Source organism: Pteropus medius, unplaced genomic scaffold (assembly GCF_902729225.1).
Source record: "Pteropus medius unplaced genomic scaffold, Ma_sr-lr_union100, whole genome shotgun sequence".
NCBI classification, from domain to species: Eukaryota; Metazoa; Chordata; class Mammalia; order Chiroptera; family Pteropodidae; genus Pteropus; species Pteropus medius.
Genome location: NW_024350927.1, coordinates 1,506,622 through 1,533,494, shown reverse-complemented (window position 1 = coordinate 1,533,494; position 26,873 = coordinate 1,506,622). Strand labels below are relative to the sequence as shown.

At 51.2% G+C, this 26,873-nt stretch overlaps 1 protein-coding gene and 1 pseudogene across 1 annotated transcript; one reads left to right on the top strand and one right to left on the bottom strand.

Annotated features, from left to right (window-relative positions):
• The first annotated feature begins 199 nt into the window (after positions 1-199).
• Positions 200-26,418, top strand: PADI4 (peptidyl arginine deiminase 4). Its single transcript, XM_039842089.1, has 16 exons — positions 200-304; positions 6,285-6,465; positions 8,624-8,690; positions 10,210-10,277; positions 11,473-11,590; positions 13,073-13,198; positions 14,711-14,889; positions 15,018-15,121; positions 16,060-16,171; positions 17,687-17,794; positions 22,290-22,444; positions 23,433-23,571; positions 23,806-23,908; positions 24,693-24,763; positions 25,028-25,168; positions 25,952-26,418. The coding sequence occupies exons 1-16, from the start codon at positions 213-215 to the stop codon at positions 26,183-26,185; spliced, it is 1,998 nt and encodes a 665-aa protein (XP_039698023.1). The 5' UTR covers positions 200-212; the 3' UTR covers positions 26,186-26,418.
• On the bottom strand, positions 3,551-3,669 carry LOC120585940 (uncharacterized; annotated as a pseudogene).
• Positions 26,419-26,873: the final 455 nt, after the last annotated feature.

The following is a 26,873-nucleotide window of genomic DNA, read 5'->3' as shown; positions in this document are numbered from 1 at the left end:
CGGAGCCAGCCTGCAGCTGATTCTGGCATCGACATCCATCAGGTGGAAGGGCAGCTCCAGCGCAGGCTGAGAGTACCCACCTGGGACCTGAGTGGGGATGGGCTAAGCCACTGAGCTGCAAACCGCAGGTGCTGACTCATGGCCTCTGCTGGGCGGTATAAAGGAACTAGCTCAGGGTCTTCCTGCAGCTGCAGGGACGAGCTGGCCAGACTATGGCCCACGGGACAGTGATCCATGTGGCCCCAGAGCAGCCCACCTATGCTGTGTGTGTGCTGGGCACCAAGACTCAGCTGGATGTCTATGGGTGAGCAGGGGATGTCCTGGGGGTGGAGGGCAGGTTCGGTGATGCTGGATGAACAGGTTCTGCTGACACAGGAAGCGTGTGGTTGGCTCAGCCTTCAGGCGCCAGCCTCTGTAGCTGCTGTCGGGAAGAAGCTGGAGAGGTAAGACCTGAGTGGCCCCTGGATGTGCCCAGACTCAGGGCAGTGGGTTCTTTGCTGGGTACAAGTGGGGATTTCCTAGGGCCTCACCACAAATAAATTATTACAGAGTAAACAGGACCATCTGAGGCAATGAAAGCTCAGAGAGGGTCTGTGACTTGCCTAAGATCTCACGACAAGTGTACCTCGGAAGCAAGGCTAGACCCCAGACTTTATGACCCATACCTGGTTCATGCTGCGGTTTGTTACCCCACAACTCCCAGCCAAGCCTCCCTCTGTGGAAGCGTAATAGTGTGGGCGTGATGAAGCGGGCTCTGACGTGGGAGAGACTGAGGCGGGAAGCCTGGCACTGTCAGGCTGGGCAGCCTTAGGCTACTGAGCTTCAGTTTCCTCATCCGTGAAATGGGAATAAGACTCACTTTATAGAGTGGCTAAAGGGATTAAATGTGGAAAACCATGAACATGTTTGTGAAGTACTTAGCACAGGGCTAGGCACAGTACTGTACTTAGCACAGTAGCTGTTCGTTCATTCATCTGTTCACTGAACAAATACTAAATGAATACCTACTATGTGCCAGGCCCTGTGTTAAATGAGATGACCTAGGAATGCGCTGGATGGGTGCACGTGGTTGCTGTCATTGTTGTCGTTAGTAATAGTACTGGCCGCCCCCGGCTTCCTCCGTCTCAGGCTGGGCATCTGTGATCCTAGAATGGCACCCACAGGAATGCCTGGGACATTTCCTTGAAAGTATCTCTTGCTGCCTGAACCTGGACAGCGTGAGAACAGCAGTAAATGTCTGGGTGGCTTCTCAGGACACGGAGGGGAGGCAGAAGATCGAGGGGTTGAGGAGTAAAGGAAAAGGAGAGAGCCTATGTCATCTGACGGCTCCTTCATGACATTGAGCCCTGCCATTCAACCCCCGAAGGTCTCACATTATATGGCTGACATTTACACCACACTTCCTACACATAACTCATTCAGCAGCCTTATGAGGAGTCAGAGCTGTTATTCCCGCTTTACAGAAGGAGAAACTGAGGTTCTGAGAGGTTAAGTAACCCACCTGAAGCCACACGGCTAGTAGGTGAAGGAGCCAGGATTCAAAGCCAGGTAGCCTGGCTCCAGGATCCCCCTGTTTCCCCTTCAGTCCCTGGAACAGCCCCTCCCATCACTTCTTACCTGCCCTTCACAGTGGTCCCCAGCCGGCACCTCCGTCCCATCTCCACGACCACCATCTTCCCTGCGGCCTGAATTCTCCTTCTGAAATGCAGCCAGAGCTGGCACCCTCTCCTAGCACATGCATGCCTCCACACCTTTGCTCAGGCTGTGCCCTCTGTCACTGGGCTAAGAGCCCCCGGGGTTTCGACAGACAAGGTCACAGAGGCAGGGACAGACCTCAGGGGCGTGGGCACTTATTCCAGAGCTGTTCTTACAAACTTCGCTTGTGATTTTCAGTCTGTGTTTGGAAAGTATTTCCTGCAACGGGAAATATGTTGATTATAGTCAAACAAAATTCCGCAGACCTGAGACGAATATGGAAACCCATCGAAGGCTTTCTGTGATGCTAGTGCCCGGGGTCAGGGTGGTATCATGACCCCAGCTACCATGTGCCAGGCCCTTCCATCATGATTTCTAATCTTCACAGAAACCCTGCAAGGTAAACGTTATCATCGTGCCCATTTTAGAGATGAGTAAACCGAGGCTTCAAGAGGTGAAAACACCTATCCGAGGTCACACAAATTAAAGGTGGCAAAGCCAGGAGATCTGACTCTAAGCCCATCTGCCTCACTAGCTCACACTGCCTCCGAGGGCTGCGGAGTTGGCCTCGCTGGGCACAGCTGCTGGGTCCGTGGAGCTCATGCAGTTTCCACACTTGGGAAAGGTCCTGAACAGGTGCGGGGGTCTAGGAGGCTCTAAACACAGAAGACGGTGGGCGTTCCGAAGCCACCAGCCCTGGGCTTCTCCTCTTCCTCCAGTGTCTCCTTCTCAATGCAGACCCTCAGGGTGACCTTGGGGAGCGTGGAGAAATCTATGAGTGTCTCTGGGCCTCAGTTTACCACCTGTAAAGGGAGAAAATTAACATCCACCCTTCTGGGTTGTGGCAAGGATTAGATTATAAAACGCAGGCCATGAGGCCTGCAGATAGTGCCTGTAAAGCTCCGGCAGGCGGCCGACCCACCTGGCTGCACCCGAAGCCACAAGGGGCAGAGAGAGAGCCAAGGTGACAGTACTCCCTGCCCTGCGGCCGTCCGTCCAGTGTCATCGCCTTTTCGGGCCTCAAGTAAGAAACCTGGGCGTCCCTGTCTTCGGCCCAGCGAGTCTGTTCATTCTGGGATGACTCCATCCACTTCTGTGGCTTTTCCACCTATGGAAACAGCCATAGCGGATGCACCACCGTGGTGGAATGTTTTAGCTACTCTGCCCTGTGCATCATTTCACGGTTTCCTCGGATTCCAGTCAACTTCACGGTCATGCAACAAACTTGTCTCAGTGTCTTTGATAGCCGTAGTTCTCACACTCGAGTGTGCCTCAGAACCGCCTGGAGGATGTGTTTAAACACAGACCGTTGGGCCCCACGCCTCCAGTTTCCAATTCAGCAGGTCTGGGTGGGACCCGAGACTCTGCATCTCTAGCAAATTCCCAGGCGATTTTGGCGCTGCCGTTCTGAGCACCATACTTAGGGAACTGATGCAATGTAAATAACATTGGGCTGGGCCGCACGTGGACCAGGACCTGCCATTATCAGCCCTGTGACTTGGACACTGGGTCCCTGTGAGCCTCAGTTTTCCTCATCTGTAAAACAGGAATAACAATACCCCACCCACAGGATGATTGTGAAAATGAAGGCATGTCCTGCAGGTTTCGGCTTAATGAAAGTCAAGACGACCTGGGCACCCCCGTCAGGGCCGAAGGTGCCAAGCCCGAAATGTCATGGAGACACCAAAATTCTAAATGCTCGATGCTTAGACAGAGAAGGAGGAGAAAAATGTGGCTACTGGTTGAGCTAATGTCTAATTTTTTTTTTTTTAGGCGAGGCAACCCTTGGTTGACCTCACAGATTGCAAGGACCTTATCAGCTTACAGTCCCTTATTTTTTAAATTTATTTTTGTATGCCTACAGCACCTGGTCTTCCTAAGTGGTCTCCCATCCAAGTACTAGCCAGGTCCAACCCTTCTTAGCTTCCGAGATCAGACAGGATCGGGCTTGTTCAGGGTGGCATGGCTGTAGACGGAGCAAATGTCTTGACTAGACTCCCCAGTGACGTTTTCTGCTTAAGATATGAAAAAACATTTTTATATTTTTTTGCCTTTTGCTATTCATACGTACATGATAAGTCAAAAATCGGCACAGCTTTTTCTTTAATCTATAAGAATCTGTCGCTTACTTTTTTTCTTATTTCTAATGAGGAAACCGATTTTAGTTCCAGTGTTTCCTGATTATCTGCCACCTTTCTGGGACCCAGCCATCCCATCACTTGAGACAGCAGGGTCTCGGCTCGGGCAGAGTGAGGGAACTTCCGTGAAGGAAGTACAGAAAGGGAAGGTGTGTCAGTTTCCTGTTGCTACTATAAGAAATTACTACAGAGTTGCTTAAAATAACACAAGCGCTATATCTCAATAACACTGGGGGTAAATAATGCGAATGAATTATCTTACCATTCTGGAGATCAAAATTTCATAAATGGGTCTCACGGGGCTAAAATGCATGGAACTAAAATGCAGGTGACAGCAGGACCGCGTCCCTCTCTGGAGGGTTCGGAGAGAATCCATTCCTTGTCTTTTGCGGTTCCTAGAGGCCGCCCGCATTTCTTGGCTCATGGCCCCTTCCAGCAATTGCATCACTCTGGCCTCTGCTTCCATCATCCATTTATTCTCACTCTGACCTTCCTACCTCCCCCTTATTAAAGCCCTTGTGGTTACATTGGACCCATCTGGATAATTCAGGATCATCTCCCCACCTCAAGATCCTTAACTTAACCATATTTGCAAGTCCCTCTTTCCGTGTGAGGTCACGTATGCATAGGTTTTGGGGATTAGTTTGTAGTTATTTTCAGGGGACCATTATTATGCCTAAGAAGAGAGAGAGGAAATCTCATTTTGAGGAAGAAGTCCCTCTTGGTCGGGGTGATGGGGAAAGGACTCAGTGGGGGAGGTCCCACTGAGATGGTTCATTGGGGCTGAGTTGGATTAGTAACTTCTTAGATTGTGATCAAAGAATACACTGCCAATAGTATGGTTGACCTATCCTTTCCCATTTGTTGAAACTTGTTTTATGGTCAATTACACGGTTGCCTTTTTTTAGTGCTCAACGTGCACTTTGCTTGGGAAAATGCATATTCATTAGTTGCGGGGTACAGAATTTTATGTATGTCCAGTAAATCAAGCATGTTGTGTTACTAATTTTCTGTCTGCTTAATCGAGAAAGAAGAGTTGAAATCTTCAACCATGATGATGCATTTGTTAACTTTTCCCTATATTTCTATCAAAGTTTTACTTTATGTGTGTCGAGGCTATGTGATTAGGTACATACAAATTTAGAGTATCTTCAAGGTGAGTTGAACTAAGCTTATACTATTAGGTTGTGCTCCTCTCTGTTGCTAATAGAGTGGTTTTTTTTTGTCTGATATTAATGTGCCAACCTCAGCTCTCTTTTAGTTAGTACTGGCTTAATGCATTTTTTAAAAATCTTTTCTGGATCTCTATATTTTAGATGTGTTGCTCATAAATAGCATATAGCTGAATTTTGTTTATTTCTCTAATCCAAAATTATCTTTTAAGTAGTAACATTAATCCATTTACATTTATTTCGTTTATATATTTGGATTTATTTTTACCATCTCATTTTTTATTTTTATTTGTTCGATTTTTGTTCTACGTTGTCTTTTGCTCTTTCATTGCCTTTTGAATGGACTTTTTCTGTTCTTTTTTATTAAAACTCCATTTCTATTATTCTTGTAAACGCGTTTCAATTTTATCTATAAAACCTAGAATTAAACATTATATTAATTCCCTCTTCAAACAAGTATCTCAGGAGACTTCGACTCTCGTTGCTCTTCCAAATTTACATTCTGCTTTTTTATTTAATCCCACAGTTTTAATACTTTGAAATCTCTTTTATACAGACAAAATTTGTTTAGCTATACCAGAATATTTACCTTTTTTTTTGCTCATCATTCTTTCTTGCATCTCAGACCATGCTTCTGGCCTCAGATACCTTCTTCTTAAAGTATATCTCCAGAAATTGCTTTGGTGAAAGTGTGCTGGTCATAAAATATTAATTTTTATTCATCTGAAAATGTCTCTATTAAAATACATTTTTGTCAGGTACACAATTCTAAGCTAATACTTATTTTTTCATTATATTTTGAAGACATGATTCAACTGTCTTCTGGATTTCATTGTTGCTATTGAGAAGTTTGCTTCCAGGCTGATCGTTACTCTTTCATAGGTGATCTGACTTTTCTTTCTGGGTACCTTTAGGATCTTCTCTTTGTCTTTGGTGTTCTTCATTTTAACCGCTGTGGTGTGTGTGTGTGTGTGTGTGTGTGTGTGTGTGTGTGTGTGTGTTTGTGGAATGTAAACCTCTGGGTGTGCACACTGCTCTATGCATACATCTGCGTGTGTGTGTCTTTGGTGTGCTTGTCTCTGCAATTTTCCTAGTTCCAGTGTAAGCCGTCCAGGGCAGAGGACTTCCTTTCTGTTTCTCATGACCTCCTGACAACCTCCCACGGCCAGGGGTAGACTGGCTGCTATCTGGTGTTGACACATTTGCTGGGGAGAGCGGTAGTGGGCCGGCCCTGTCTCACTGCACGTCTCTCTCTCCTCTCCATCTGTGTCTTCCACAGCTCTGCCCCGCAGGGCTGCACATCCTTTGGTATCAATGCCTCCCCAGGAGTGGTTGTGGATGTTGCCCACAGACCTCCAGCCAAGAAGAATCCCTCAGGTTTCTCCAAGTGGCCCCTGGACCCTGGGCTGGAGGTGAGCCTGAGGATGAGAGCTGCCAGCAGTAGCACAAATGACCAGAAGGTAAGTACAGCAGCTGTGGCATGGGAGGAAGACAGCAGGTCTCGGCAGGTCAGCCATCAAAGTCTGACCTGCACTGACTCACAGCCCCAACCCTGTCAGAGCCCCCTTCTCTCTGGAAAAGCTCATGATGGCTCAGTCCAGACCCAGTATCCTCATAGACAATATAGAGACCCCAGGGGTTTATGCAGGCCAGGAATTTGATTAAATTCATTCATTCAGCAAATGTTTAATAATCACCTACTGCATGCCAAGCACTGCAGGCAGTAGAGGTACAGAAATGAACAAGACAGGTAAGGTCACAGCCTTTATGGCACTTACAGCCTATGGGCGTCAGATACTATACAGGTAGACAATTACAGAGGGCGATGAGTGCTGTGAAGGCCACAGCCAGGCAGCCCTGGGAAACTGGTCCATGCCGGTGTATTTAGTTTCCCACGACTGCTGAAACAAATGATCACAAACTATTGCCTTAAGACAACAGAAGTGTATTCTCTCGCAGTTCTGGAGGACAGAAGTCTGAAATCGAGGAATCGGCAGGGCCACGCTCCCTCCGGAGGATCTCAGGGAGAAACAGTTCTCCTCTTGCAGCTTCTGGGGGCTGTGGCCATTCTTAGACTTATGGCCTCATCACTCTAATCTCTGCCTCCGTGGTCACATTGCCTCTTCCTCTCAAATCTCTCTCTGCCTCATCCTTGTCATTAGATTTAAGGCCTGCCTGGATAATCCAGGAAAATCTCATCTCAAAATCCTTAACTAATTACATCCGCAAAGACCTTTTTTGCTCCCCCCCCCAAATAAAGTCATATTTACAAGTTTCAGGGATCAGGATGTGGATATACCTTTTGGGGCACTGCCATTCACCACTGCAGCCCCTTTGACTGCCGATAGAATCAACAGGACCCCTGTTGTGGGCCAATGACCAATTGTTCCCAGCAGCACAGGCCAAGCAGGCTCCTCCGTGAGACAGAGAGTTGTTGCCTTGTGGAGGAGCACAGAGCCTCGGTATCAGAGCGAGTTGGGGAGGGTACAATCAGGGAACACTTCCTGGGAGAAGTGGCAAGCTGAAGGATCGTAAAGACGACCCACCCAGGAGAGGGAAAGAGGAATGGAGCTCTGCATAGGGGATGTGGCCTGCGCACACACTCGGGGTGAGGAGAGGGTGAGACTCGCGTTGGGGAAACTGGAGAAGATCTTTGCGGCAAGAAAGGAGGGTGGACAGAGAGTTGGGGGAGAGTGGGAGCCAGTATTAAGGAGTCTGGCATTAGGGACCTCATTTTGTGAAGGCAACAGGAAGCCAAAACCTTTCCTTCAAGGAGTAACGGGACTGCATCCGTGTGTGAGCCAGACCCCGCTGGCTACAGTGCAGCGAGTAGATTGGATCCAGGCAGTGGACTGGAGGCAAATGCCGTGGGCCAGACACCACGTGACAGTGGCTGTGACATTTCCCTGGATCCCCACTATCTACATAATCGATTCGGACACCTTGGTGGGAACCCTGAGGAGCTTCTTTTCTTCCGATGGCAGCTCTTTGGTTTTGCTTTGGGGAACTCGCTTCCTCCATTTTGCTTGGAAGTGTCAATCCTGATGCTCCACCCTCCTCTGGCCGGAATGGGTCAATAAAATGCATTCTTCCCAGATTTTGAACTCTGGGCAATGGGGGTTGGTGCTTCTTAATCTCGACAGCCCCTGCCCTGAAGAGAGGACCATCTGTCCAAAGCTCCTGCTCTCCAGATCCTCAGAGGGCTTGGGCTCCAGCCTTCCCAAGGTCTGGTTCTTCAGGTCTCCCCCATCCTGTCTGCTTGCCAGCGCCCGTTTCTGTGGCTTATAATCAGTGCTCCCCCTCTAATACCTCTTCCACCATGTCTCCGGCTGTTCCTCTTACAAGATCTACTTCATGTGTACCTCCCTGACACGCCCAGGCGGAGTAAGCTCTTCATTTCTGGGCTCCCATACGACCCTCTTCTATGCATCACAATCATTTGAGTGTTTTGCTATCCCTTTGTTCCCACCAGTCAGGGTGCTCTTTAGAGACAGAGACCACTTCTTGCCCATACATGTCTCCTTAGCATCCTGTCCTGAGCTGGCATATAGCAGGAGTCCAGTTAGTGTTTGTTGAATGACTAAGAGAAGTCATTAGTGGTTTGCTGTTGTCCTATAGGTTCAGATTTCATACTACGGACCCAAGACTGACCTGGTCCAAGCCCTGCTCTACCTCACTGGGGTGGGTAAGTGATGACCAGGATCCTGGAGCGGCGTCCTCTCCTCCTCCAACACACACACAGCCCTGCAAGGCCTCTCTCCAGGAGAGACCACACTCTGGAGCTTAATTTAGACTGAACAGAGAAAAGGGACGATGTCTAGCCAGTCACACATGTGGTAGTTCATAAATGTTCTCTCCCCCGTCAGTGAAACACAAAGAAATACAACTGGAGAGAGAGGGCGTTTGCAGGGAGCTTCGATCTCATCTTAATATTTTGTTTCTCAACTTAGTAAGTAGTACATGGATTTTCAATATGTGAATCTTTATACCTTTTTAATACTTCAACTCCTTATAAGAAAAAGTATAATATAGACCAATGTTCCCCAAATTCCATTATTTACATCTCATCTTGACCGTTTTTGCCATGTCAGTGATCTACCCAGATTTATATTTATTTAATATTCTTTAAATACATTTTTAAACTTGACCTCATCTGGAACAATAGCATGATATTATTCTTATGTAAATATGCATTAAAAATATGAATAGCATGTGAAACCTTCGGGTTTTATTTCATTAATGAATTGCGTTCATTAATATACATTTATTTCATCAATACACATTTTTATAATAAATAAATGATAATAATATAGCACTAACTCCACACCAGGCACTGTGTGAAGACATTCCAGTTAAGCCTTCCAACAATCCAATGAAATCGGTACTATCAATATCCCATTTTACAGACGAAGAGACTGAGACACAGGAGGTAAACAGACTTGCCCAAGGTCACACAGCTGGTTAGTGAAGAAGCGGAGATGTCCTGTCCGCTCAGCTCTATGCTCTCTGGTCCAACACTAATCCCTGGATGTGGACGTGTTTAAAGTCATCCAGGTCAATCTCACACTGTGAGCTCACAAGGTCGCTTTACCACACTGTGGGCACAAATATCTGTCACTGGAATGACAAGATAGTCATGAGTTCTGATGAGAGAAGAAGGAATTACAGACATACGCTCTCTCAGCCATGCCATTCAGACAGAGTGGGATCTATCCAGGGCCTCGAATGGTCTCCAGTGCAGTTGCAATATACATAATGAAGAGCCAGGTGGGGTTAGAGCAACCACTGTGTCCTCCACCCTATGGTCACTAGGGGCTGGAGTTGGGACCAGAGGGCTTTGTGAGCCTGGCAAGCTGTCTTATAGGGGCTTCACACCAAACATCCCATTGGGGTGCCTAGAAATTCTTTCTGCAACCCTCGAGGGTGGCCAGACATGCAGGATCTGGTTGGCATCACAGTCGTGGTGCACCCTACCTCCCAATGGAGAATAAGTGTGGTCCGAAGCCCCGGCTCTGCTGTCTGAATTTCAGACTTCTTCTTGGGGGACACAGGGGTGTCTTTGAACCTGCATCTCCTCTGAAGGGGAGGGAGAAAAGCCTGGGTGTAGATAGCCTCCTAGGAAAAGGATTATCCACTGGGATCAGGTTGAACGCCCCTAACTTGTACCCTTACCAACCTTCTTCTCTTACTCGGTGGGATTTCAGAAATCTCCTTGAGCACGGACATCACGCGTACTCCCAAAGCGAAGGCGACCAAAGCCAGGAAGGACCAGGTACTGCTCAAAATTGACTGATACCCGAAATGCTCCCTGTTAACTCCGCTGGTTTCTCCTCTGGCGCCCCCTGGTGGTGGTGGGACGAATAGCGGTCTGTCTCACCTATCCCATGTTAACTTAAGATATAATTTGGGAAGAAAGAGAAAAAGGAAACGAAAATCACCATTACCATTTTGGTTTACATATTTCCCATCTCTTACAAAACTAGAGTTTTACTGTTTGTGATTTCAGAGAATGTGATGCCCTACAAACTGGAAACTACAGTCACCCTGTTAATCCACAGCAGAGAGGAAATTTGCAGGCAGATCTTGACTCTGGCATGAAAATGCCCACCTCAGGCTTTAACAACTAGTGGGAGAGAGTCCCATGATGTTGTCCATGTGGCGCGAATAATAGAGAAAGGAAGGAATGGCACAGAGCAGGGGAGAGAAGGAGCCAGGTGGGGACAAGGGATGTATGTTACGGAAGGAGAGGTGGAGGGCGCGTAGGTGATGAGTCGTCTTAACTGGGGTCCATGGATGCAACTCAGGGTATCCCTGAAACCCCAAAGCTGCCTGCACAATTTGATGCTGTGTGCACTTTAGGAGGACATGACCTTTCGAAACACTGAGATCCCTTTGTCAAATCAAAGCTGCAGGGAGAACTAAAGCTCTGACAGTGGAATTCATCTTAAATCCCACTCAACACACAGTCATTCCCCAGGGCAAATGCTGTCCTACAAACAGAAGACGTCATCCCTATTAGAGCCCCACCAAGAAGGGCTGCGTAATTTGCTTTCATCTTCGGACAGACAGTAACTGGCTGCTAAGAATAGTACCCATACTTTGGTGAGTGAGTAATTAAGAGTTCACATAAGAGATACTATTTAGATTAGAATCTTGGCACAAATATCTAGCTCAGTTTGCTTTGCCAATACAACAGTTTTTTTAAAGCTGTTAAAAATCAATTTTATCATCATGGGCTCTTTTTTTTCTTTTAAGTGGATAAATTACATTTTTGGTGAATTTGCTTATGACTTTTGGGGCAGGCAAAAATCCACTCTTGGAACCAAAGAATTACCTGACATGGGAGCAAGATGTATAAACTGCACGAGGCTATTGAGATGCTGGGGACGGGTGGCTATGCTTTCTCGGGAGCTGGAGGGACATACACAGGTTCCTAAGTGTGCCCCATCTCTGCTGGGTGTCCACAGAGGACCTGGACCTGGGGCCCTCGCGGGCAAGGTGCCATCCTGCTGGTGAACTGTGATAAAGACAATCTCAAGTCTTCCGCCATGGACTGCTTGGATAACAAGGTGCTTGACAGAGAAGGTAAAGACCTCCGAGAGCTAAGGGGACTAGAGCTTCATCTTTTTGTGAAGCTCTTTGTCCTGAGCCTTGTAATTGCCCTCTGAAATCAGGGCTATTGAAGGCGTGTTCTTCTTAGCGTGTCCACTGTATAGGAGAAGGTATGGATAAGGGTCCAGAAAGGGCAAGTGACCTGCCCAAGGCCACACAGCAGCCAGAGAAGAACCAGGACCAACAATGAGTCCCAACGCCTCCCCCAGTTTCCACGCCCCAGCCCGCTGCTCACCCCAACCTTCTGCTCGTGGGTCCAACCTGGGGCCTGAAATATTTCAAAATGAAAGACTGGCCACTGCCCCAAACAAGTCAGAGTAGCCCTGAGCCCCTGCCGGATGCTGGGCGCCGCCCTGACCACTTCAGAATTATTAATTCATCCAATCCTTCAGTCCAAGTCTCAGAAGTATGTGCTGTCCTCACCTCCACTTTACGGATAAGGGAACTGAGGCATAGGGAAGTTGAGCGATTTGCTCTCGGTCACACGGCTGGTCAGCTGAAAGCTCAGGAAGGCAGACAAGGATGGTGGTGGGAGAAGAGTGTCTGCTGGCACACTTCTGAGGTGTGGTCGGGGTGGAAGACACATCGCCCACCTGCCCTGGAGGAGGGCGCTAAGGGGGTGAGGTCGGCCAGCCAGGGCAGTGGCCATGGCCTTCTTGGGGAGCTGCAAGGACAGCATAGACACAAATGCGTTTTGAAGTTGCATGTGGTTGGCCTGGCCTGATGCCAGGAGACAGCCGCTACACAGTGCCTGGCACGCAGTAATGATCATGCAGCTGGGACCCTCGTGGGCACTCCCAGGATGCCGGGCATGTACTAAGCACTTCGTACAGCTGACCTCACCCTTCCCTCCACCTGGGCACTACTCTCAGCCCTGTTCATTGATAAGGAAACAGAGGCACCAGCTGAAACAACTCCCCCAAGTCCACCCAGATCCAGGGCGCAAGCCCCGCTGACTCCAGTGTCCTTAGCCCCGGGTCCATTTTCAACCCTGTGACTATTGTCTAGCTTGGCTCTCCCCAGGCCGTTGTTGGCCACTATTGTAGTTGGTTCACAAATTTCACCTCTTGCTCAGGCCCAGGAGAGAAACCTTTCCACTCATTCATTCCACAAATAGTTGTCCAGCACCTGCCAAGCGCTAGTCATTTTTCTAGGTGCTTCTAGGTACTGGGGACAGAGCAGCAAACATGAGAAACGAGGTCCCTGCTTTGCATCCTCATGTAAGATGAGCTTACATCCTCAGCTCATCTTAGTGGGAGAAGACCATAAACTCGATTAGATTTAATTCTGAAAAACATTATCTAAATACTGGCAAGAGCATTAAGAAAAAAACACCAGGCAACATGATAAAGGTGGTCTGTGGGCGGGGCGGGCGTTCTGTGGGCGGGGTGGGCGTTCTGTGGGCGGGGCAGGGTCTCAGAGGCCAGCCTCTCAGGCCACACCTTCCCATTCCAGACCTGCAAGACATGTCCCTGGTGACCCTGAGCACGAAGACCCCCAGGGATTTCTTCACTAATCACCAGCTGGTGCTCCACGTGGCCAAGTCTGAGATGGACAAAGTCAGAGTGTTTCAAGCCAGTTGTGAGTTGTCCTTGGCTGTCATTCCAGTGTTCCCTTCCTGCCCCCTCAATGGGCACAGCCCTTTCACATCCCCTTTGATGAATAATTCCTGAGCACCTACTATGTGGCAGGTTCTAGGAACCGAGAAATAGAACGGTGAGCAAGAAGGATAACATCTCTGCCCACCGCCTCCTAGAAAGGGCACACAGACAAAATACAGACTAACAAGATGATGTCTGGAGCTGGTGAGCCCCAACAAGGAGATAACTCCCCTCCCGGAGACTATTGTAATCTGTAATCATTCTTCGTGTGTCTCTTTTGTCTCTGTCTCTGTGTCACACACACACGCACGCATGCGCACACACACACACGCACACACACATGCAGAGGACTCATGTTTAAGGAGATATTTTGCTCTAAGCTGACTGTAGGTGTTATGTTATCATTTGTTCTCCAATACCCTGCTATCAAAGCCACCAGTGAGTTCTCAGCAGCTCACGAGCACCTGCTACTAAGGGAGCACCAGGCTCAGTTCTGGGCGCAGAGCAGAGAGCGAAGACCATAACAAAGTCCGGGGAGACGGTGTGTGAAATAACTAAATCAAACACTCAGTGCATCAGAAGGGCTATGAGGAAGAAGGCAGCAGGGAAGGGGACGTGGATGAGGGGTGGAGTCAGGCAGTGTGGGGAAGGGTGGTCAGAGACAATGTCCCCCACAAAATATCATTTGAGCAGAAGGGGGTGTGGGAACAGCCTCAAGACACCCATGGTTAGGGCATGCTAGGCAGAGGGACCGGAGGTGCAAAGGCCCTGAGGCAGGATCGTGAGTTTGAGGGATGCGGGGAGGTCAGTGCAGCTGGAGTGCGGTGTGGAAGGGTTTAGGTGGTAGGTGAGGGTGGCGAAGAAAGGGCAGAGGGTCAGGGGCCAGATCTGGCAGGCATGGAATGACTGGCTTAGCCTGAGGGAGACGGGGGAGGCTGTCTGAGGGTTTTGTGCACAGGCGCAACTTGATCTGACTTACAACAAACCAACTCCTTGCGGAGGCATCACCTCTTCCAGGAAGCCTTCCCTGGCCCTCTGAGTTTTCCTCCATCACGATACTTAATACCTTCTATAATTGTGACTGTCTTTGCTCCTCCCTACTTACTCGGGAGACTGTGTACTCCCTGGAGGCCAGGATAGTGACTGTCTCCCTAGGTGTCCCCTGAGAGCAGGTGCTCAGGACTGAATGGATGGATGAATGAATGAACAAATGATGAATGAACCATAACATATATTGGACTTCCTATAACGTCGAGAGTGGCTTAGGCACCCCCATCACTCCACTCCTGGATTCCCAGCAGAGTAGCCGGGGGGTGATGTCCCAGTTGAGGTTTTAGTCCCTTTCTCTTAAGGGGATGCCTCGACCAGATTTAGCTGTGAGGGGCCCTCAGGGGTGACAAGTGGTGGCCCTGGGAAAGCATCACAGCATCTGGAAGAAGACAGGGTCTCTAAGGTCGAGATGTGGACCTGAGCCTCCCCTGCTCTCTCCCAGGGGGCCAACAGCTCTCTGAGTGCAAAGCGATTCTGGGGCCCCAGCGGCCCTCTCACCCCCTGGAGCTCCCAGGTGGCCAGCACAGCACAGACTTCTACGTGGAGGGCCTTGCTTTCCCGGACGCCAACTTCTCAGGCCTCATTTCCCTCACCGTCTCCCTGCTGGACATGTCCAACCCGGTAGGCCAAGATGGCGGCAGAAGGGAGACCTGGGCTTCCAGGCAGTGGCCCAGCGGGGTGGGGGGTGGGGGGCAGCAGGGGTTGGGCCTGGCTGCGGTAACAACCTCTCCCTGCCCCTCTCCCTGCAGGAGCTCCCCAACACCCTGGTATTCCAAGACAGTGTGACCTTCCGTGTGGCTCCCTGGATCATGACCCCCAACACTCAGCCTGCACAGGAGGTGTATGTGTGCAGGTGAGGGGCCCTGGAGTGCTGGGGGACAGAGCACAGACACATCAGGAAGAGCCTTGGACCAGGAGCAGGAGCCTGGGGTTCTGGCCGTGGGCCTACCATGCACTTGCTATGTGAATAGGGAAAAAGTAATCCCTACTGTGACTTGCTGAGGGCTTGTGGCTTGTTTGGAGCCATTAAAAGGCAGGGGAAATTACTGTTGCTGTTTTTCTTGTGGCTGTCCTGCCCCGATGCAGGCCGAAGGCTGCTTTAGCTCCTGGGGGCCTCTAGAATTTGTTATAACTGCAAAGTGAGAGCTCTCAGTCCATGAGCCAGGCCTCCAGAGTTTCTCAGAGTGTGGCCCTTGGAATTTCTGCACCAGAAACCCCTAGGAACTCATCCAAAATGCATGTTCCTGGCCAACCCCTGACAGCTGGGTCTTGTCTCTGGGGATGGGTCCACCTGCGTTTTAACAAGCTGCTCTGGGGAGTGTGGGCCTCCATCCCGCAGTCTAAGAGCCCCTGTTAGGTATGCAGGAGTCTCAGGGGCCCTTCCTCTCTCCTCTGATTGCTTCTGGGATAGAGAGGTGAGAGTGTAACCTGGTGATCAGCACACTGGCTGGAAGCCAGAGAGGCCTGGGTTCAAATCCCAATACTGTCCTTAGATGCCACGGCCTTGAGCACTGACCTCCCCACTCTATCTTCTTGGTAGAAGGAGATACCTGCTAGTTCTTCTCATAGATTGTCATGAGGGTTCAGTAAGATAATGCTCGCAAAAGGCAGAGAGACATAATGAGCCAGCCGTCTCCATTCAGGCCACAAGCAACTCCTGAGCACCCACTGTGTGCCCCCCAACCAGGCCTGAGTTCCTGTTCCACCCCAGGAACCCTGCAGGGTCCAGCTTGCTCCCGGGCCAAAGCCACTGGCCAGAACAGTAAGGAGCTTCTTTTCTGCTCTTTCTAGGATATTTGAAAACGAGGACTTTGTGAAGTCATTGACTGCTCTGACCAAGAAGGCCAACTGCAAGCTGACCATCTGCTCCTTGGAGGAGAGCATGGATGACCAGTGGATGCAAGTACGAGGCCCTGTGGGATGAGTAGGCTGGAGCACTCAGGATGAATGGCCCTGAGGTCAAGGGCCGCTGGGGGACCCAGGCTCCAGGGGGCTTGGCCTATCGCCTCGCTGGCCACCCTTCCTTGGACAGGTAGGGAGTTAGAAGCCTCTGAGGGTCCTCGCATAAGAGGACTCAGGCAGGTCTTTCAACTGGCATTTACTGCAGGCCGCTGTGTGCCTACCAGAGTCACCAGGATGAAAACCACCTTCCTGCTTAAAAACTCTCAGGTGACCTCTAGAAATGATTCAAAGCTCAGGGGGCTGGAGCTCAACTGGTCCCTCCAGTGGCCCTTCTTCCAAGCTGGCCTTCTGGGCTCTGCCACCACACCAGGCCACACCCCTCCTCCGGCACTTTCCATGGCTCCCATCTCCTCCTCCTCGGCCTGCCTCCAGGGCTCTCCCAACCTGGCCACCCCCGTCCCCCAGGGCCAGCCTGCCTCCTGTATCACCGTCTGTTTCCATACGGGCTCCCCCATTGTGCCGTGAGCTTCCTGAGGGCTGAGCCTGGTCTCATTCAGCTCAGCACCCCAGTGCTTGGCACTGGGCAGTGCCAGTGGGCAGTTGGTGAATTGAGCCGAACCTCCTTGCTATACCCTTGCTTTGCTCAGGACTCTGCCTTCCATGCCTTCACTCTGCCCATGCTGTTCCTTCCGACAGCCCTCCCCATTCCCATCCCCCACGTCCGAATCATGCATGTCCAGTCTGAGCTGGAAGGCACCCCCTTCGTAAATGTCCCCAATCCCTCCAGTGAGAATTCATTCCTTTTTCTTCTAAGCCTCCATATTAACACCCTCTCTCCCTTTCTCATCATCCCCTCTGTGTTAATCAGGCTGAACCATATGAAACGGCTGATCGGCCACCATTTTTGACCTATAAGAATGGCAATTTCATATGGTCCAGCCTGATGTGATTTATGTTCATCATCACATCTGCCTGCAGGAATACAGGCAGGATTTGCACCTGATTCACTCCTCAGCTTTCCCTGACTCTGCCCTACAAGCTAGGCCGGGGCCTAACCTGCCCCCTCTGCAGGGGAAGGCCACGCCTACCCCTGGCCTCCAGATCTCAGCTCAGCAGTGCTTTGCTCACAAATCTTCTCTGAGCTCCTAGTCCCAGCAGGAGCCACCCATCTTTGTCCAGCAGACCCCTCGCCCCCTTTTATCACCTCCTAACATGCTAGTTCCCCAGCTCTTGGGATCTCTCACTAGGAGGACAGGGCTGAGGCTGGCTCACCATGGGTCCGCAGCACCCGGGGCCCTCGCCAGGAATGGGAGTGAAGGGCACGCCAGGGTTTCACAGCACTTTAATAAGCTCTGCTTTCTCTGAGCCCCTCCTCTGGGGTCCAACATCACACACAAATTCGCCCTTGGCCACAAGGGGAAGAGAACGTGGATGGTTCCACACCGCCAATCCCTGCGCTGGATGCCAAGACCCAGGTGGCGTGGGTACCAGCCTCCCCTCCTCTCGCTCTGCCCAGGATGAAATAGAGATTGGCTATATCCAAGCCCCGCACAAGACAATGCCCGTCGTCTTTGACTCTCCAAGGAACAGAGGCCTGAAGGAGTTTCCCGTCAAATCTCTGCTGGTAGGTGCCGGTGGGGGCACCAGTGGTTGACACCCCCTTGCCTTGAGGCCTCCTTCCTCATTGCCTATCTCCCCGCAACCCCCTTCCCTCAGCCGAGTGACCCAGCTCCCAACAGTGCAATGTCTGCTCAAGCAGTGATCACACAGATGGGCCATTATTTCTGTTATTACCATGGTGAGATCTAGCTCTTTCTTTCCCAAAGCCCTTTCCAGCTGTGAGCTCACCTTGTCCTCAAGATAATCCTCCGAGGACATAGGTCGGGCTTGGGCATCCTTGTTCCACTGAAGATACTCTTGCTGCAAGGTGAGGGTGGGGTCTGGACCGGAAACTTCGCCAACGTTCAGCTGGAGGCTCTGTACTTTCAGTGGAGTCTGGCCTTCAGGGTCGGGAGGCGGTGCTCCGTCTGGGACATGGGGAGGGGGAGGTTCAGGATCAGAGTGGTCATTTCCTGAACGTGACTTCATCAGCCGAAGATTCTACATACGTTTGGGGGTTAGGGTGGGAGTGACGTATTGTTAAGTTATGCTTGACTAGCCTGGCAGTTTCCTGCAAACTCAGCATAGATTATAATATTACTTTTACTGAGCATGCATTCTGTGTCAGTCACTGTGCTAAATTCTTACGTGCACTGGCTCACTTAATTTGTCCGACAAATTTAATGTATATACTATCACTAGGCCCATTTTAGAGATGAAGAAACTGAGGTTCAAAGAGGAGAAGCAGCTTTCTGAAGGTCATGCACAAAGAGAAGGGAGAAGTCGGGATGCGAACCAGGCCAGTCTGGCTCCATGCTTTCCTAGAGAGAGCACAGGTGACAGCCCCTTGACTCCAGGCACCCAGGAAAAACAGGAAAGAGTGTGGGGTGCAAGGGTTGCTGTGGCGAATGGCTTTCCAGGAGGAAGCCTGCACCTTGTGGGGAGGGGAGGCGGCCCATGAGAGGCTTTGAAAAGAAATCTGAGTTTAACTCAGCAACCTGTCTTAGTCTTTCTTACTGTCCTGAGTGGAGTGGTGCCGGTGAAAAGATTTTGTCGGGTTCACGGTGTCTCTCTGCCATCGAATCAGGTTAATCTCGTTTCAGGAGCAATGGGATAAAGTAGCCAGGTGCCACTAAACTTTGGCCCTTTTACTGATTTCAGTCCCACTTTGTTCGCTTCCTACTTTGATGTTCCAAGTGTGACAAAGGCTAGATTCTTCGACGTCATAGCCAAACCTCTAGAGTCCTGCAGGACAGAGGAACAGATAGACACCTCGGCACAGGTATCCTCACCTTTCCCACAAACAGCCTTGAATGGAGTTGGGCTGTGATGGCCTCTCAGCCAAGTATGTCTGTGGCATTCTGACTCAAATCACTCAGGGATGGAATTGGAATAAAAGTGACACTCAGCACAGGCAACGCCCCACCCATTCTCCAATGTCATTGTGGGCCACTTTCTCTGTCCCTCACCTGGCTCCAGCCCCACTGGCTTCTTGCTGTTCTTCAATGCACCCAGCTTGCACTCACCTCCAGTGGCCTCTGCCTGCGATGCTCTTCCCAGTTCACGTGTCTGGCTTCTTCTCAATCTTCCGATTTGAGCTTCAGTGCTATCTTCCAAGAGGCCAATCTGACATGGAAGGACACCCTACCCCAGCCCCTGGCATTCTCGGCTACAGCACCCTGTTGGCTTCTTCTCAAGTGCTTTGCTATAAATCACTGACTACTCATCCACTTTTCATTGTCTGCCTCCCTGCAGAATGTAAGCACCGGAAAGGCAGGGCCTAAGGCCACGGAGCCCATTCTTGTACCCCAGGTACTTAGCACACAGCGTCACACACACATACTTGGCCCGTAAGGCAGTGTCAGTAAATTAAACGCCACTGCCGTACATGGAAAATCAGGAGCACTTACCGTAAAGAGGAGGCGACCATGACGTTAAACAGAATGAACGCAAAAGAATGCCAGCTCGATACCAGTGACAGCAAAACCCTGAGCCACAGTTTCGCTCTCTGTTGTTAAATGGGACGTTAGCAGGTGTTAAGGGATGATTCGTGCCACTCTGGGACTTTAATCTTTGACAAACCAGAGAGTGGAGGACACCTGAAATGGCAACACCTTTCCAAGTCTGTGCCAGAAGCTGTAGCAAGTGGCGCCTGTGAGCCTCCCCTGCATGTACCACTCTTGGGGGACGACTTCTGCAGACAGTGGACACCCCTTTGTTTGCCTGCAGAAATCCGAGCCCGCAGCCTCTGGAACTACTCCTCTCTCATGCTGACAGCCAGGACAGTGACTTGGATGAATCTGTCATTCATTCATCCTACATCCTTTGAGCACGTACTCTCTGCCTGGCCCTGTTCTAGGCACTTGGAATACATCAGTGCGCGAAGCCGAGGCCCCCCCACTCCTCATGGAGGTGACATTCTAGGCGGGAGCATGCTTCAGGGACTAGCAAGGAGGCCAGGAGGGGCCGGACAAAGCGAGCGAGCAGAAGAGGCAGTCAGAGAGCGGGTGGGAATGGGGTGTGGAGGGAGGACAGGTCCCATGGACTTGTTGGCCATTTTAAGGCCATTTGTTTAGAATCGGAGAAACTGCGGAATTATTGCAGGGTCTTAAAAAGAGGGAGATTATGACTTGGTTGATGTATCAAAGGGAACCTCAGCTGCACGTCAAGAACAGATGGCAAGGACCAAGGGCAGGAGCGGGGAGAGTGGGAAGGAGGCCGATACAGGAACCAGCTGAAGGGGGCGCAGACCCGGGGAGCAGGGGAGGGGGTGAGCAGTGACCAGATTCCAGATACGTTTCGAGGTCAGAGCCCACAGCATTTCCTGACTGATGTGTGATGTGAAGGAGAGGGGGCAAAGGTGACATCGGGCTTCGACCTTTGTGACAGGCAGGCGGAGGAGGGGTCAGCAGTTCTGTTCGGGGCAAGTGGGAGATATTTAGTCAACATCCATGCGGGGAATCGGGCAAGCAGTGGACCCGTGCCTGGAGGCTGGGAGAGAAAAGCAGGCTGGAAATATAAACGTGAGGTTGTCAGCACGTGGGCGGCATTTCACGAGACTGGGCGAGAGCACCAGAGGAGAGAGTGAAACTACAGAAGGCAAGGAGCCGAGGACCGGGCCTTGGGGCCCCCAGCGCTCAGGAGACGAGCGGGAGCAGCAGCGAGGGAGGATGCCAGCGTGCACGGGGTCCCCAGGGCCAAGTGCAGAAAGTGAGCGGAGGGAGTGGGGGTGACTCGCTGACTCAGATGCTGCTGGTGGGCAAGGAAGACGAGGCCTGGGCATTGCCCGTTGGGTTTAGCTGTGTGATCACGAAGACCTCGATGAGAGCAAGTTTGATGGCAGAGTGAGGGCGGAAGTCAGGTTGGGATAGGTTTTCAGCAGAAAGGGAGGACGGGACTGGGAAAGAATACATTTTAAATTAGTGGAATCACTGACCTTGAGACTACTCACCTCCTCGGCAAAACGCGCCCAAGCTCACAATCTGGAATCTGCTTCCAGGGCGTCCGTGGCCCCCACGAAGCCCCAGGATGCAGACCATCGATTTGTAGAAAGCTAGAGCTAGCATGGTAGACTGCATGATGGCCCCTCAAATACGTCCACATCCTTATCCCCAGAACCTGATGCTGCAGGGGCTTTGCAGGTGGGATTGAATTAGAGGTCTTGAGGGGAGGAGATTATCTTGGATTATCTGGGGGGCGGGAGCTCTATGTAATCATAACACTCCTTATAAGAGGGAGGGGTGGAGATCAGGGTGACAGAAAACATGTGACGATGGAAACAGACATTGGAGTGATGCCCTTTGGAGATGAAGGAGGAGGCCACCAGCTGAGGTGGCCATAAGAAGCTGAAAAGGCCAGGAAATAGATTCTCTCCTGAGAGTCTCCAGAAGGAACCGGCCTGGCCACACTTTGATCTTGGCCCAAAGGAACTGACCTCAGACTTCTGACCCTCCGAACTGTGGGAGAATTAATGTGTGTTGTTTTAAGCCACCAGATTTGTTACGGCAGCAGCAGGAAACTAATACAGGGGCTGAGAGGTGTGTCACCCACCTGGCCTTCTCACCGAGATCCGTGTGGAGAGGTCACAGCCATTCCAGAAGCTCGTTCTAGGCCCCCACTCAGGATGTGGACCAAGAAAGCTTGCTGTAGAGACAGCTCAAATCCTGGTCCTTCCACAAACTGGCTATGGGAACTGAAGAAGCCACACACCACTCTGAGCTTAGTAAATTCTCTGCAAAATGAAGATAAAAGGGATGTTTTACAGATTCTTTATTATCGCCCAAGTTAAGGTTTATGAAGCAGCTGGAATGTATTAGAGACTCAAAAAATGCTGTCCCCTTTCTTGCCACTCGATTTGGCATTCCTTCACCATTCCACAAATGATAATGGTACCTGCTATGTGCCAGCCGCTGACAGGCACTGAATTCCTCCCTGTGACAGAATTACTCTTTAACCTCGGACCCCACCCTCTCTTCGCCAGGCAGGAAGTTCTCTCTCAGCATGTGCTTCTTCCATCTCAGGGTCCAGAGTTTGGCTACGTGACTCGAGGTCCCCAAACAGGGGGTGTCACCGACCTTGACTCCTTTGGGAATCTGGAAGTGAGCCCCCCCGTCAAAGTTGGGAAGAAGAAGTACCCACTGGGCAGGATTCTCATTGGGAACAGCAGTTACCCCAGGTGAGGAGGGGAGGGGCGGAGAGGGGCGGCCAGGACCCAGGGAGGCTCTGGAATAGCAGCAGAAGCCTTCCCTGCGTAGTCCCAACCCAAGAGGGCTCCGCAAACTTTAGGGCATGTGAGAGGAATCAATGCACAGGCCTAGGAATACAAGGCTTAAGATCTCAATAGACCCAAGTTCGACTTCCAGCTCTGCCACTTATATTCTTTTGATTGTGAATATTTACTGAGCACCTGCTATGTGCCAGGCACTATGCTAGGAGCTGGGAAGGAATGCAGCCATAAACATGACAGACAAGTCCCTGCCACTATTCCAGTGGGGGAGAAACATAATAGAAAAGTAAATAAATAAGATCATTTTGAATAGTAAAGAAAACAAAACAAGAGCATGGCAGAGAAGGAATGGGACCCGGGTTGGTCGGGGTGACCGAGGAAGGCAGCTCTAGGGAGGGGGCTTTCGAGTTGAGGCCTGATGACGGGAAGGACATGGCTGCGTGGAGATCTGAGGTAGAGGGCTCCTGGCAGATGAAGGAGCATGTTCAAAGGCCCTGAGGCAAGAATGAGCTTAGTATGTTCGAGAAGGTCAGAGGGGCTAAAACAGATAGAGCAAGAGGAAGAGCAAAGGGCTTGATGCGGAGGACCTTGGAGAACACTGAAGCTCAGAGGGCGATGGAATGTCCCCAGGGCCACCCAGCTAACAAGAGATCACTAACCCAGCGTCTAGGCTGAGTCAACGGGCAGTGATTTCCGAGGCTAAGCTCTGATCCTATTTACCTCACTGACTCCATGCCTCAGTTTCTCCAATAAAAATGGGCTGAAAAATTCTTCGATTCCTCAAATATCAGGAAATATCATAAAGGCATCCCAGGCTCTGGATTCCCTTTCCTGGAGGAGCACCCTGACCCCTTGGCCAAGCCTCCAGTCCTGTTAGAGACCTCCGTGTCGCCCCCTCGCCCCCTCCCATAACACCCTTTTAATTCTGTGTGGGCAGGACTGACAGCCAGGAGATGCACCAGGCACTGCAGGACTTCCTCGCCGCCCAGCAGGTGCAGGCCCCTGTGAAACTCTACTCCGACTGGTTGTTTGTGGGCCACGTGGACGAGTTCCTGAGCTTCGTTCCAGCACACAAGGTGCAGTGTGGGGGCTGTCCCTGGGTTCCCCAGCCCGGCTCTGTGCTCCGTACTCTGCCTAGGAGGACTGAGCTGACTCTATTTTTCCCTGCTGGCAGGAGGGGGCATGGAGGAGGTGCCAGCCTGGGTCCAAGCCCCTGCACCCTCCTCCACCAAGCCCTCCTCCACCAAGCCCTCCTCCTTGGGAGCCTCATGGGCAAAACTGACCTCTGACCCCAGTGATTCTGCCTCCAGGGCTTCCGGCTGCTTCTGGCCAGCCCCAGGTCCTGCTTCAAACTGTTCCAGGAGCAGCTGAATGAGGGACACGGAGAGGCTCTGCTGTTCGAAGGGGTCAAGAGTAAGTTGGTCATGCCTCGTTCTTCCATCCGGGCACCTTCCTCTGCCTTCACGTGGTTTCCCAGTGTCAGACAGAATCATTCAGCAACAGATAGCTTTTGAGCACCTACTGTGAGCCCGGGGATGCTGTATGAACAGAGCTCCCTGTCCTCAGGGCTCACAGTCCAGAGCAACCGAGCCAAGAAAACAACTACAACACAGGAGCTTTGGAAAAGTGTCTGGGAGGAGTTCAAGGAAGGCTTCTTGGAGGAGGCAAAGACCAAGCAGGACATGAGGATGAGCAGGAGTTGGTCAGGCAAATGGGGCGGTAGGACGAAAGAAAGATATTCCAGACCGTGAATGCAAATGCTCAGAGGCGGGAGGAAGGAAGATGTGTTCGAGGACCTGAAAAAAAAGTTCAATCTGGCTGAAACGCAGAATAAAATATTAACGTTTTTCAGTAAAGTCCACAGACAGGGGCCAGAGTCAGAGGCGGAGAAGCCTCCGTGGCTGAGAGTTTTCACCTAATGATATCTGTGGTGGCATCAGGCCTCTGTTTGAGCCTCAGTAAACGGAGACAAGAGACTTCAAGGGAGTGAGAGAAACACTTTTAAGAAGAACTTTCCCTGATCAAATACTTTATTAAAGGCGTTTGCCTTTCAGATGCTCACAACAAACCTGTGTTAGTTAGGAATTAAGGCTGCCCCCATTTCGTAGATGGAAAACTGGGTCTCCGCCGTATCCGCTGGCAAGGGGGAAACGGACCTCTGAATTCATCTGCATTTTGTTCTTTTTCTTCATGACAGAAAAAAAGCAGCAGAAAATAAAGGACATCCTGTCAAACAAGAAATTGAGAGACCATAACTCCTATGTGGAGGTACCAGCCTGGGTACCCAGGAGATGCCACAGCCCGGCAGAGCTGACACCCCCACCCCCAGCCCCCTCCCCTGAGATTAGAGGCACAAGGCAGGGCCTTCCGTGGGCTGTGCTGGCTCCGTGGTGAATGGCCTTGGGAAGTGGGTAAATGTGTGTATGGAGAGCTCACTACCCCTATAGGAACACACACTCCGCCTCTGGCCCTCCCCCTGGAGCCCTGCCTGTGCTGACCCCTGCCATACCCACCGCCCTTCCTCTCACCCAGAGCTGCATCGACTGGAACCGGGAAGTGCTGAAGCGGGAGCTGGGCCTGACCGAGCAGGACATCGTGGACATCCCCCAGCTCTTCAAGCTCCATTCAGACTCCACAGGGACCCTCAAGGCTGAAGCCTTTTTCCCAAACATGGTGAGGAAGTGGCCTTCGGAGGTGGCCCACCTAGTTTTGCCAGTGGCCTGGCATCAGAGAGGCCAGCTGGGCTCTGGGTGCAGGTCCAGGACGCTTGGTTGTCTCCTCATCTGCATGGCCCCATCTGGGTTCCAGAGCCCCTGTGGGCATCTCACAGGCACCCTGGGAGTCAGACAATATTGCCACCCTCACTTAACAGATGAGGCACAGAAAGGGAAGGTCTCTGGCAAGAGGTGGGATTCAGAGCTGGGCTCAGAGCTGGGCTCAGAGCCAGGGGTCCAGCTGCAGAGCCCACGCTCTAACCACCAGGCTGCACTGCCCCGAATGGGCTTCTCTGTGAGGTGAGGTGGGAGTGGAGCTGGCCAGACAAGCACCAAATAAGACACTCTCAGGTCGAGTCATGCTCCATGAAGGGCCTGACAGTAGGGCACCTTCTCAGACTGGGTGGTTTAGGAAGGCCTCTTTGAGGGGGTGAGGCAGGCGCTGGGTGCTGGGCAGGATTCCCTTGTTTAAACGGTGGACTTGAAGGGGATCCCAGCTTTGTCGAGAACTTTTAACTGTGACCCCAAGCATCATCTTATGTCATCTACTATGTTTTTACTTCTCTGCCCTGTTACTCTATCTCTTCAGAGAATACCTATAAGTCAAGAAGCCTCAGTGGGCCTCAGTTTCCTCATCTGTGCAGTAGGGCTTTATTTCTGAAGGGCATGAGAAAGAGGGGACACGCGGATAGCGATGCAGGCTGCATGCCGCCACCCCTGACCTGGAGTCTCACCTCTGCAGGTGAACATGCTGGTGCTGGGGAAGTACCTGGGCATCCCCAAGCCCTTTGGGCCCATCATCAACGGCCGCTGCTGCCTGGAGGAGAAGGTGCGGTCGCTGCTGGAGCCGCTGGGCCTGCACTGCACCTTCATCGATGACTTCTACAGCTACCACCTTCGACACGGGGAGGTGCACTGTGGCACCAACGTGCGCCGCCAGCCCTTCCCCTTCAAGTGGTGGCACATGGTGCCCTGAGCCCATCCCTCCCTCCAGTGTCCTCTGCCTTGGGAAGCTCCTGGCCAGAGGCGCTGGTCCCTGCAGTGTAGCATAGCAAGAGTTCCTGGGGAAATATTGGCTCCCCAGAGAGTGACCACTCTGGACAGCGGCTTGCTTCCTTTGCCTGTGTTCCCTCCGAAGATGCTACCATGGTCCTGGCTTTGCAGACTCAGTCGTGCTGTGAGAAGCTGCAATAAAATTTTACGATCCCTTTGTACGGGAGGTGAAGCTGTCGCTCGTATTATTCATTCATTTATCCACTCACTCATTGCCATGAATGTTATCCACTTGTAAGTGCCACCAGGATGTGCTGAAGGCCAGTGTTCCCGTGTGTGCCTAAGAATTGTATCCCTGTTCATGTTGTCCTTTGAGAAAAAGGCAGCATAGGGGTGATGCGAGAGCCTGAGGGGGACATAAGGATTTGACTGTTAGGTCAACATGCCCAGACATCAGTGAGCCCCGCTTGCCCCGCCCATCTGTCATCTCCAGTCCACCAGCTTGAAAGCCCCATAAAGTGGGCTCTCGTCCCTCTTATTTGCGGCTTGCCGTAGGCTACCTGTGGGGATGTGGTGCGTAACAGAAGCCACGGGGTTTTGTGGAATAAAGTCATTAGTCCCCTCTGTGTCCTTTTTATATATTTTATGGTCCTGACAGAGGGACTTAGATT

Excerpts from the sequence above, each read along its gene's own strand:
- PADI4 (XM_039842089.1), top strand. The coding sequence starts at position 213 with ATGGCCCACGGGACAGTGATCCATGTGGCCCCAGAGCAGCCCACCTAT. Across the intron at positions 11,591-13,072 it reads CAAGGTGCTTGACAGAGAAG|ACCTGCAAGACATGTCCCTG; the intron begins GTAAAGACCTCC and ends TTCCCATTCCAG. Across the intron at positions 23,572-23,805 it reads GCTTCGTTCCAGCACACAAG|GGCTTCCGGCTGCTTCTGGC; the intron begins GTGCAGTGTGGG and ends TTCTGCCTCCAG.